The sequence below is a fragment of the Brachionichthys hirsutus genome, chromosome 4, assembly GCF_040956055.1.
Source record: "Brachionichthys hirsutus isolate HB-005 chromosome 4, CSIRO-AGI_Bhir_v1, whole genome shotgun sequence".
Classification (NCBI taxonomy): domain Eukaryota; kingdom Metazoa; phylum Chordata; class Actinopteri; order Lophiiformes; family Brachionichthyidae; genus Brachionichthys; species Brachionichthys hirsutus.
This window is the reverse complement of record NC_090900.1, coordinates 9,766,431-9,779,203: the sequence shown is the minus strand read 5'-3', so window position 1 is coordinate 9,779,203 and position 12,773 is coordinate 9,766,431. Positions and strand designations below refer to the sequence as shown.

The 12,773-nt window shown below is 43.3% G+C and overlaps 1 protein-coding gene across 1 annotated transcript; it reads right to left on the bottom strand.

Annotated features, from left to right (window-relative positions):
- Positions 1-1,858: 1,858 nt before the first annotated feature.
- scarb2a (scavenger receptor class B, member 2a) lies at positions 1,859-12,541 on the bottom strand. Its single transcript, XM_068761070.1, has 13 exons — positions 12,419-12,541; positions 8,745-8,902; positions 8,456-8,603; positions 8,057-8,251; positions 7,168-7,259; positions 6,688-6,807; positions 6,154-6,332; positions 4,695-4,813; positions 3,951-4,024; positions 3,812-3,863; positions 3,574-3,726; positions 2,809-2,856; positions 1,859-2,499 (listed from the first exon to the last, which is right to left on the bottom strand). The coding sequence occupies exons 1-13, from the start codon at positions 12,539-12,541 to the stop codon at positions 2,368-2,370; spliced, it is 1,593 nt and encodes a 530-aa protein (XP_068617171.1). The 3' UTR covers positions 1,859-2,367.
- Between the last annotated feature and the right edge of the window lie 232 nt (positions 12,542-12,773).

Below are 12,773 nucleotides of genomic sequence, written 5' to 3'. Positions count from 1 at the left end.
AGCAACACACATGACTCTGGATTAACAGCTCACATTTAAGTCAAGATTTTCTGAAGGTTGATACAGAGCTCAGACACGGCGATTGCTCGCATGTAGGCGATTGTAAAAAAGGCCTCCAGTGAATTGATTTAACTTTAAAACTAAATCCTCTCCACCACAGTGCTAGTAATCAAAGAATCAGACGCCTTCCGCAAATAGTAGACAGTGGAACAGAGTGGAAGCGGCTCACCTCTTTTTGTAGATCTCCAACTAAGTTTACTAGTCCTATATCACGCCCAACATGCGTTTGACATGGTCAGATCATCTGCTAATAGCGTGGGGAAAAACCGTGGCAATAATTTGGGCTTTGTATCTTGTGCTCAGGTCTCAAATGGGTTGGCAACACAGAAAGCCCTCAAGAACCAAGGCTCGAAGAAAAAGCCTCTGGATAGACTTTAATATGAGCACAGTATGTTTAGTATTCACATATGCAAATGAAAATCCATGTGTTATGGCATTTTTAGCAGCAGTAAAACAAAAAAAGAAAATACAAAATATAGTAAAGAAGACACCGAGTGTGCTGAGTGAACAGCACGGAGGCAAGGGTGTGTGCCGCCATCCCAGACCATAATAGTAAGGACAAACCATTGAAATGTACTGAAAATACGGATCACTGGCATTGAAATGGCCAGAACAACAACAACAACAAAAAATAACTCCACAATAAAACAAAATTACACAGGGCACAGTTTCCAGGGAAAGTGCTGGGAATGTTCTTCTGACAGTGTCATGGTCTTGTATTCATTTCCCACTGGGTTCACTGATGAGACAAGCGCGCCAGACAAAAATAACGAAAAGACAACGCAAAACGAGACAAGCAGTGATCCGTGTGCTGTGCTGCGTTTTTGCCTGAATGACTTACAGCTACTTGGAAAACTGAATGACTGCACAGCGGCAGGCAGTGTAGAGGGGCGTCCTCAAAAACCAGTGATCCCACTTAAAAAAAACTAAACAAAAACACAGCACTCGTCAGCGTCTGACAGACCAGCCATAAATATTTGATAATAGGAAAAAAAAAAAAAATAGTAGGCTTGTGTGAGGACTGGATTTAGCAATCCAAATTGTGCTTTCTTTAGTAGGTAACATGTGAAGGAGCGATCGACACCAGAGCAAAATTAGTGTCTTCAAGCACACCTGCGAGGACTGTGTTCTGGATTGGGTTAGAAATATCTCAACTTCACCTCCTTACATGGACTGGTACCACATTCCCAGCTCATTTGAACAATGAATGAACATCAAGAACACGCAGCTCTTTTGTAAGGCAGACAGCAGGTGAATTCTCCCTGGTAAGTTCTGTTGGTTTTTTGTCCTGTAGGTGCGATGGAGTCTAAAAAGGTGCACCTTTGCCAAGCTACTGCTCCGAGTGCCTCGTCCTTGCCTCAACCATTAATGACTCAAAAATATTTCTGCTTTCTTAACTGGTGATCTGTAAGAAAAATGAAATAAAGGTAACGCTATTAGGAAATTAGGAGGGGGTTGGTGGGCGTCAAAAGCAAAAGTGTTCTGGGTGTTACACTTTGCCCGCAGATAGAAGACAAATAGTTGCCTGTTGTCCATTAGAACAGGACACCGTAGTGTACAACCGAAGTGCACACACATCCACTGGCTGAACGTGAAAGTGCAGTTACGTTGGTGCACATACTCATCTCAGGAAAAGGCAAAAATGCTATAGCTTGGATCATTCAATTTAGTTTCTCTTCTTTTACAAAAAGGATATGCTCTGTTAATTTTCTTTAGCAAAACCATTTCTATCCTCTGAATAATCAGAGATTTGTCCTAAAGTTTCCATTAGCTTTTTCTTTTTTTTTTTTATACATGTTGGCTTTGAGTTTTCTCTTCGAGAAAGAGCAAGGATAAAGTAACGACACTCTTTGTTGTTCAGGTGAATATCTAACACTCTCTTGGACCATATTTGATGGCAGATTCTGCTCCATGAAGAATTAAAGTAACAAGCTTGTCCTGATCAAGCCCATTCAGAGTCCCATCATCTTTGAGGCCAACGAAGATGAAAAGGAGGGATAGAGTGTGGAAGTTTGCTTGTGTTGCACTACGGCAGGCAGTGAGGGTCATGCTCAGCAGGCAGAGTCGAGGAGGATCGACAGTCAGAGGGCTCAGAGGGATGAGCAATGTCTTTGTCATCTATGCATTTAATGGGGCTTGTGTCCCACCCCTTTTCATATCCTCCCCACCCTCCCAAAATAAGTGAAAATGAGCCCACTTGTGTGTGTGACTAAACCCCCCCCCCCCCCACCAGTGGAAACGTAACACCCCTGTGCTGCTCCCTCGCCCACACTTCCTGAGCTCCACATTTAGCGTGGAGGTTCTCGATCAACACTTCTGGGCATCCACTGGAGACATGGCGATGTAGGAGCCGTTCCTCGTTGCCTGGTTGGCTGCCGTTTGTGACGGATCCTCGGGTTTGTCACTGACCTGAGTGTAGGCGGTGTCATCTTTCGCCGTCTGAACAGGAAGACCCAGGAGGATGTTAGTACAAACGACCAGAAGTGGAAATGTGTCAAAATATTATTTTACACTTATTAAAATGGTAATGAATGTTTTGACCGAAATGTCCACAGGAAAAAAACAAACTTATCTAAATATGTACACCACAGAATACTTAACAATAAAGAAACCAATTACACTGTGAGGTGAGAACTTAAAAAGGGAATGTCCCAAAACGATAATTACAAATGATAGCAGAAATGATGCATATACTGTATATAATAAATTAAAGAGAACAGCAAACAAGGCAAAAAAATTAAGACTTACAGCAAAAGAATGAAAAGCTTCAGTAAAATCAATACGCTTTACTTCATTCTAAAAAAAAAAAGAAAAGGGAAAAAGGAGGTTACAGAAAAATTAAATTAGAACATGGTTAATACAACATATTCACATTGCAATTAAGCATTTAAAATTGTTTTGTAACGCTATGCCCCAAAAGAGTAATCTTTGGCAAATGTGTTTCTTGTGAGAGTTAGATGGAAAGATCGGGTAGGCATTTTATCATTGCACCCCAATATCCAACTATTCTTTTACATGTTGCGAATCCGCAACCGATACTAACTGCGATCTGAGGCCAGTCAAGTCATGGTTCAGATCAACAGCTCTGCACAGCCAGAGGCAAGAGAAGAGCATGCTCTGAACATCACTCTCAGCGCCGCCACACCAGCCCATCAGGGAACAAAGACGCCCGCTATCTATCACGGGTGCACCGACTCTCAGGACACATTCAGAAAGGAAAACAATAGATCCAGAATACGATCCAGAACTGTGCTGCTCATTCTGACTCTGCTGGGATACAATCATGCAGTGTGTTAGTTAACATGCTTGTAGCTTGGGGTTAAATCTGCAGCAACTCAGGAAAATGTTACGATTGCAAAAAGAAAACTGAGACGGCAGCATTTATTGTGGCATATTACTACCATCCATGTCTCATGTATGTGAGCGAATGCCCGCAGGTAGCACTCACTGTTCAATCTAACCTAACTGAATGGGTTAAAGCTACTAGCCTACAGCTACAGGGGCCGTTCCTACCTTCTTCTGGCGGTTTCTGCAGAACAAGACGACAAGCACCAGCAGGAGGAGGATGCCCATGCCCACGATGAGCACAGGGAAGTTTGACACCAGTGTGACTATGAGGAGCAGCATCTTCATCTGGGACGCAGACTCATCGTCAATGGTCGCCGTCTATGTTTGGGAGAGGGATATTTATTTAATTGGTTCCACTCTTGTGGACAGGTTTGCCTCAGACTGCAATAAATGAAATCCTCACCTCATTGACGAACATGATGGGGAAAATGGTCTCGTTGAGGTATCTTGTTCTCCTGCATGGGTGAAAGAGGAACAGGCGCAGAGGTCAGTGAAATTTGGGCGATAGAATGTGGCAACTATGTCAGTGAACTTTCACTTACGGGAAGCCTTGGACTCTCTTTAGGATGATATTGAGCTGCGCTCTCTTGCAGGCTCGAATTGGAACCCCTGTGGTCTTAACAAAACAAAAAAAGCTCCCATGTCATTCTCTAATTTACTTTTTTTTTAAATATCTATTGTATGTCATTTCTCTTCTTTGACTTTTCTCCCTTTACTTTTTGTTTTTACATCCATTTATAATATAGATTAAAAATCAACATGTCAAATGTTTCCGATGATCTGTTTGGAAACTAGGTAAATTAAACTGGATAAAAAATATAACAACAATTATTTCTTCTTTGAAATGCATATTCAGTCTCGAGTTGAGAACAAATTGACCCTTAAATAAAGGCAGAAGCAATCGTCCCATATGCACGTCATGTTTTGAGTTTTTATTTAATGCAGTGATTCTTGTTTTTCAGATATTTTTTAATATTACTACTACTTGTTTGTTCGGCGTAAAATATTTCACCAAATGTCACAAATATGAAGAATACATGTTAAAATTGTGTAATGCACTGTTGCATAAAAAGTATTAAAATAATCTAAATATAATCGTCATGACAGCTGCTACTGAATTTAAGCAAAACGTTCTATGAAGCGTGCAGACGAGAGAAATAGAGAAAAAAAACTAAACAAGGTTAGACATGACAAAGAAACAAAACAACTAGTAATTCTCATTTAGATAAAGGCAGTCATAAACTGTGGATGAATTTATCTGTTGGGATAATCAATAATGGCCATACCGGCTGCAGGTCCAGGTAGGTCTCGTGCTCCTCCTTGTTGGGGTTGAGCCCCTCCACAGCGTTAATGTACTTTGGGTCAGCTTGATAAAAGTGGGGAAAAGACACTACGATGGGGGCGCCTGGAAGAAAACAAGATGCCAACCAATGGTTAGTGAGATGACCGAAAAAAAAAACAAGAAAAGAAATGCACGATAAGATAAGGGAAAGGAACAGTGTGGCGTTTTCTAGCGATATGAGTGGGCGTAGATGAATATCAGCAGCTGATAGTACAATCGGTGTTTGCTTCAGGTTGTGCTGTAAGGACTGGCAGAAACAGTAAAGACAACCCCCACCGCCTGACAGTTTGCCTTCAACTTCCCTTTCAACAGCAATTTAAAAGCCATCATAATGAAACTCTAAACAGCTCATTCACATTTATTTTATGCCATTACATTAATGCCTTAATTTCACTTTCTCCAAGTAATATTTCAAAGTGCGAATGTCAAATTTTGGCCTTCTTCACTCTACCAAGAATAAAATTCTCGAGTTGTAAAAACGCTGAAAACAAGCCTGAGTGAAAGACTTCATTGAGGGCTGATCATTCCTTCCACAGGGTCTCATCTGCCCACAAGTTACATTCCTTTTTCAGACAACTACTTGCACAAAAAGGTTCTTTCACTAAGAAACCGTGCACCTAGCTCTCAGCCGTAACTTCCGGTGCAGGATAAATCTGCTCCAGAAGTGTCAGCCTTTCCTGTCTCACCAAATTGTTCCCGTTCCTGATGATATGATTAAACTTTCACACAAAACTTCTACAACATTTTGAGATAATGCTTCCATTAAATTTTTCACATTGTTGTAGCGAGTGCAAAAATATATTTCCCTCAATGTATCTATGCAATTTAATGATTTCTTATCTGCTGCTAAAACCGAAACTATTAAAAAGGAAGTTGAGGCTTTCAGTGACGTCTCTGCTTGCGAGATTAACATTTTCAACATCACTTTGTGGTTTAAGTTCTTCTTAAATACCACACAATCAACGCCCGACTGACGACAGGGCTCTTCAATGATTGGCTCGCCATCTAGCTTCACATAAATCCATTAGCCATGTTTGTCTTGGACGAGCGCAAGAATCTGCCGTATAAATCCAGCCTTCTTGTTCAATTAAAAACTTCATTTACTTGTAGACAAAAACGCGACCTTGTAGTAGCAGCAGCCCCCCCGTCTATGGCGCTCTGTCGATCCCTTATCAGAGCAATCACTCTACACTCAATGACCACCATAAAATACTCCAACGGCCTCGGCACAGTTAATCATTGGACCGTTTACTGATCACACCGTTGGTATGTCAGACACCAGCAGGCTGACATGGCTGCTAACTGAAAGGAGGGTTGGGGATGATGTCACGGGGCTCGTCTGGACTAACAGAGATGTAGGTCACGCTCTTTAGCAACCCGGGAGAAACTGGGCAGCCCCATACCTTCTCGACAGACGCTGACTTTAAGCACACCCGTGCCGAGACAGTCCCCAGCCGGCACACAGAAGCCCTCATTAGTAGGGTTCTCTTTGGGACTCATCAGCACATCCATAGGGGGTGCAAAGCGGTACGCCTGGATGCCTTTCACCTCCACGTCTTTCACATAGGACAGATGGATAGACCTAAGGAGAGGAAACAAACAGCATCTACGTTAGGAATTCATGAAGTCAAAGACAGACGAATGGGATTACACAGAAGGTAGCGAAAGTCAGCCGGGACGGTAAACAAAATGTCTTTCTCAATAAGGATTCCTACATGTCATGTCCTTTGACTGCACCACATGTGTCTCGAGTTGAGCTCAGTCCTATTAGAAGGTGTAACGACCGCAAACTCAAGTCCTTATGGGTATTTGCAAGCACATTGTGAATTAATCAAATGCAATCTCCTAAACAACTTGGATGCCATTATTAGACGTATTCCTCGGCTTGCCAGGATGCTTTGACTGTAAACAGACTGACAACCACATCATGCGCATACCTGCAGAGATCAGCGGCAAAGATGTAGAGCACCTCCTTCCTGTTTATCAGAGGGTGGAACACGGCTCCGTCCGTTCCGTTGATCATGTTGCTCTGGTTGGAAGACCACCAGGACATCTTACTATTGGTTGAAAAGAAAAACGACATGTTATTTGTTATTTTCCTGGTTCACACTTCAATATTAAAATTTTACTCCACTACACTTTAAAAAAAACTACTTTGTACGATTTTGAGGCAGTTGTTCTGGTACTTTGAGTAATGGATGTGAAAAGTCATTGGACCAGTGAAACAGCGACACATCCCGAACACATTCAAAGTGCAAAGTCACTTTGGCTATTCAAACATTCATGTAGCAATCATGTTCCAGCTAAAACAGGGATCAAAGGTGTCCCTCTGGCCTTTTCTATCCCAGATGAGGAACAAAGTAAATATCAGGGTATATATAAAAGTTCAGAGACACTTGACTCCGCCTGATCTTTACCTCATGCCATTCCACGAGTCGATCTTGCCATAATCCATGTAGTTCTTCTCACCGGTGTGGAACACAAACTCTCCTTCATGTGTGCCATTTTTCTGTGAAAGACAAAAGGGGAGGTGGCTTCAGAAGAGACTTCTGTGATGGACAACAGCTCAGAGTTCTGCAGTGTTTCAGACCGCTGACAGAGTGCTACAGAAGTGAAACTTTATGACGGGCATTCACATGTCCAGCAGAATATTCTCAGAATTTCAAAACGTTGCGCTGCATCAGTAATCGAAGCGCACAAAAACATTGGTCTGATTGTTAGGGAGCTTCACATAAATGGCTACTCTGACATTTTAATTGGGTTTTCTTCACCTTTAGTGCAGCAACTAATGACAGTTTTTAATGAGCATTGATCGGATTATAATTGGTTGATATTTTCTATTGAATAGTAAATAGTTATAAAATATAAATGTTCTGCTTATTTTGTCCAGCCAACAGTCCAGAATCCACAAATATTACGTTTAATATCAGGCAAGGACATTGTCCAACTCACACATTTAGGGTTGAGGAAGACGATATTTTCTCATGATTACTTGGAACAATTACAAAAGACAACTAATGCATTAACAGACCAATTGCTCTAAAGTTACCCGATGCTCAGGATGCTGCACTCGAAGGTCACACGGCTGCTGTTGTCACCAACATGCAGACGTTGCTAAAGAGCATAAACATCTTCCATCAGCACACGGTTTATTTCACTTCTCCAACTCGACACGACCACAGACACTTCTACTCGTCTGTTCTAATCACCCCGGCTGGGGCGTTGTGCAATGGATTTAAGCTTTCGGAACAAAAATAACATCAAGCTTGCATCTAAAAATACAGGCGTGAACGCTACCAAGCCTACCTTCCACATCAGCCCAAAATATTCGTCAACATCTGGCTTCATGGCGTGGATCTTTGCCAAAAGAGGGTCTTTGAAGCCCCACAATACTTCGTGGACAGCACGGTTCATGAATAGGTCAACACCCAGACTTTTCATGTACATAGAGACAAATGTTCGCAGGAGGAAGGAGTAGGAGTTCAGCTGATTCATCACGGCCTGAGGACACAAGAGAACTGGTTCCAATCACACACGTAATAAATACATGTACATGGCATCATTTAAGCAATGTTATTAAGCAATACAGTATTCCAGAAGTAAGAAGACAACCGTCTAGACTAGAGCAATGCCAAGAGAGGAAGAAGCACACGAACTGGCTGCTGCAGGCATGACATCCATGCTGAACGCAGACACACATCTTACCACAAACGGAATGTTGACTGTCGTGACCATGTCAACTTCAGGGTCACCTACTGACTTCTCGGGCACAAACACAAATGTTTTGGGGTTCAGGGCATAAAGCTTGGTGCCATTCTCGAGGAAGGTCACATTTTCTCGGGGCCTGTATTCCCTGTTTTTAGAGAGGACGTTGGTCAAGTTAGTTCAGATGCAAAAAAAAAGGTTTTAAGGAAACATGGTTAACAACATTCAAATTTTTTCTTTGCCATCACTTTTATAGCCACAGATTTTCAGGCTCATGTGTCAAACCTACCTGTAAGTATAAGGTCCAATTTGTTTGACAACTGCCTTCCCGCCCGACAAGAAAACATCAGGATTGGTCACATTGAAGAAATAATACTCCATATAAACAGGTGGGGGCGGATTCTTCCATGCCTCAAACACTCTGCTGGTCTCTGTCAAAGTAATTTCCTGTTGACAATAGGATAACAAAAAAAAATTCTGATTCAGATTGAGAATTAACGGCAAAAGCGGGATTTGTTCCACTTAGAGTTCTTCTTTCAAAGTGCTGAAATGTGAGTTGTTCCTAAATGACGGCCAACTGGGAGAACACACGACACGTTCTCCAAGGACAGCGTTGGGCCAAGAGCTGGAAAACCCGAGCAAAGCAGAGAAGATGTCCCGCATAAGTGAAAGACACTCCGGGGCAGGGAGGAAAAACTCTCATTGCCTGGGCGGGAATCTGATTCTGGGCCACTGGTGCACTCCACCCAGCAATGTAATAATAAGAAAGTTATAGCAGCTCTATGGGATTAACACACCGAACCACCCGTGGTCCTCATAGCAAGCGAGACGGTCCAACTAAAGGCTGATCACGACTATGGCTCAATGTGAAGAAGCAACCCTGAAAACTGCGGTCAGCAGTAAAAGTCTGACACAAGTCTGGTTGCCACATGTCTAAACACGTGCAACAGCAACCTTTAATCGGACTGAATGACACAACAGGCATGCTGTTGACTGAAGGTGCTCGACAGTCAGGAAGAAGATTTCTCAATTCTTAGAGGGTATTTTTAAAGTTTGGAATGGCGGAAAGACCCAGTTCCTGGAAACCGTCTCTCCCGAGCACAGCGAGGTGCTGCCAAGAGGCTTTACATTGTCTTCTGCTGTCAAAAGCACCTGCTGTTGAGAAAATATAGCTTGGAGGGGACTTCCTGTTTGGGTTACGATTTCCAATTTTCAAGAATGTTTTGCGCTATAGCATTGTTTCCCATGTTCTGTCCAAAACCAAAACAGACCTCAGATGGGGGTGAACCAAAGCACCTGCTATGATCGTCTCAATAAAAATGTTTTTCAACCAGGCAGAAAATTAAGACTGAAGCAGACTGCTGCTGAATGAAAGATTGGGTCATCTCGGCTCATCAATTACACATAATATTGTCATTTTTCTATATGTGGCAATAATTATTTGCGCTTTTAGAGGCTGGAGGAAACCATTACTTTTACTCTCCTTTATATTTATATTATACTCTACAAAAATGCTGAAAAAGTTCGTCCCAAGTCCCAACATTCAAGAGTCCAGATATCTTGTTTTGTGTGACCCAAACAGACACAATCGCATTTCTAAGTATTTAAGTAGTTGCATTCTCCCGAGTGTTGATCAATTTGGTTCTGAGTTAGAACTTAGAACTCTAAGTTAGAGTCGAAGTGAAAGAAGCGTGTGACCATCAGAAGCAGTCCAGGCACTGGAGGCAGGATAGATGAAACGGCCTAATCTGTGTTTGAGACAGGCGTCCATTTTTCTTGACCTTTCACCTGCAGGCTGATGTGCCTGAATCCCTGTGTTTAGAGTCCTTCAACCAAAGGTCTTTAAAAAACCTTCATTGGTTATTTGATCATCATTTATCGCCCAGAAAAACCTTGATCTGTGACAAAAACAAAACAAATGTGTGACGAAGCAGGGAGACTTATCGCTGAAATGAAAATGTTGAGTTGATCAAGGGTGAAGGACACAAAATACACGCCATCCAGTCATGTTAACCTAGCCTTCACCACAAGGCTCCTCCTATATTGTGTAACGCCCTGCATTTAACAACTTGTGGAAGTGGATAAAAACAGAAAATTATTGATCAAGTGCCTCCAGTGTTGAATGATGTGCATTTCGGACGTGCGTCATTATCACATTTTGAGATGAAACGTACTGCGTTCAGCCAAAACGACCTTGTTCTGGAGCGCTTGAGTCTCCGTCACGCTACCTTGAAGAGCCTCCTCTCACAAACAGGGTTGAGAGGAGTGGCAGGCGGAGGCGTTTCTTTCTACCCGCCTTCTCTGAGCGAGGCGACTCCTGATAGGACAGTGCAGGAACAACAGAGCAAAAATCATGCCTGCCAGGCAAACAATCTGTCAAACTCCTTCCCGGGTTTAAGTCGTCGCCTCCCGTCACACCCAGATCCTGGAAGGAGCTGTTATAACCTGTTCCAAGCAACGAGGCGACATCATCGTTACAAAAGGGGCCAAATTTAAGCATCAGATCAGACCTTTTGGAGTCGATTCAGCATGTCTGGTCGACCTAATTCATCGGGAAGACTGCAGCGTAAGAGCTTTAGTTATGCCGTCACGTCATGTAATCATCAGCAGCATCAGAATTAGGTTCCCTGCTGAGGAACTAAACGAACACTTTTAATTTGGGACGCCGCTGTGATTTGGAATGAGATAAAAACGAGGCCTCGACCTTAACTTGACACGAGGAGGGGCGAAACGGCGTTAGTGACGAAGTCGTTTGCCAGTGACGTATTTGGTCAAATGGAATGCGGAGCTTTTCTTCTACTTATTAAACACATTACATTTGTTAGGAAGCAGAGGGACACGGTGACGGATGTCAGCAAGATGAACGCGAGGTATTTTAAAGCGTCTGCAGGCCGGGACTGAATGTTTGCTGGCCCCAGCGTACAAAGCAGAAATGATCAAGTTGGCCCACCAGTCCCCAGTAAAACAGTTTATAGGTGAATTTATTTTACATTTCTCTATGCATTTAAATCCAAAGCAGATCAGAAATGAATCATTGGTGCACTCTAACACCTTAATGTGATTAAGTAAAGTGAAGTAATCATTTGGTGGAACGAATACAACAACCAAGAATATTAGTCTTTGCTGTTGTGCTTTTACAGAACTCCTATCAAGACAATTAGAAAAGCAGATCAAGCCCTAATTGATTTGAAGTACCACACTTGGTCAATACTCAGCACACAAAACAGGACCTACACCCTTTATTCTCAGATCCGTCATCTGTGTTTGCAAGGCAGACGCTACAAGAAGTCAAATTAATGCACGTTTTCTGCTCACGCATTTCTTTTTATTCTACACTATGTGGAACTTGTAGATCCACGACTGGGGACACTGCTGGGGAGGGTTGCCATAAGATGTTACTGCATCAGCCTGGATAATTTACCCCCCCCCCCCCCCCCCCGCGCAGTCTATTCTGGCCAACTGAACTGGGATACATGGTGTGGGAACATAATGTAAAGGAATGTTTGAACGGAGTCAAAGTGGATTCAGCAGAAACCCGACCAAACCTGAGCCGCGTGTCACCGGAGATTTAAGCCGCTTTCCAAGCAGTTCATGAGGAAGGCGTGCTGCGTTCGCAAGTCGGTAATCATCTGTCTGAATACAAGTCTGGCGCCCAGCTGTGCGTCGGAACTTTAAAGCTGCATAACCTCGGATCATGCAAAATGCGTACGGGACGCGCTCCTGAGCGGGAGGCGCAAGTCGGTACCGGGACTTTTATCACAAAGGAAATAAAGGGTGAAGAACGAGGGCAATTCAAACGACCACACCGATGATCTCGTGACCCCAGCGCGTCGTACCAGCGAGATGCTGAATGCGCACGAGTCGCCACTGCAGATGAAGCGGAGGATAAACCCTTTAAAGCCCCTGAAGAAAGAAAAACCCTGGAACCGTTGACGTTATGATGCGGCGCAAGCGACGGCTCACCTTTTTAAGCCGGCTGTGGATCATTGTTTGGAAGACCTGAGCCACGAGCAGGGCGATCCCCACAATCAGGAGGTGCGCGCACACGATGCCGGTGGCGTAAATGGCACAAGATCTCCGAGTCATGATACAGGACGGACACAACTTCACTGAAGTCAGATATACCTTCTACCCCCCCCACAAAAAAACAAAACCAAAAACAGAGCAAAAAGCAGCTAAAGAGATCAAACAGTCTCACGAGCAGCTGCTGGGGTTTGAAGTCGTCTCTCCACCCGCCCAGCTGTGGCCCCCCCTTCGGTGAGACTGAGGGTGAAAAATACTCTCAAAAATCTAACGCTATAAACCGGGACCTGGGGAG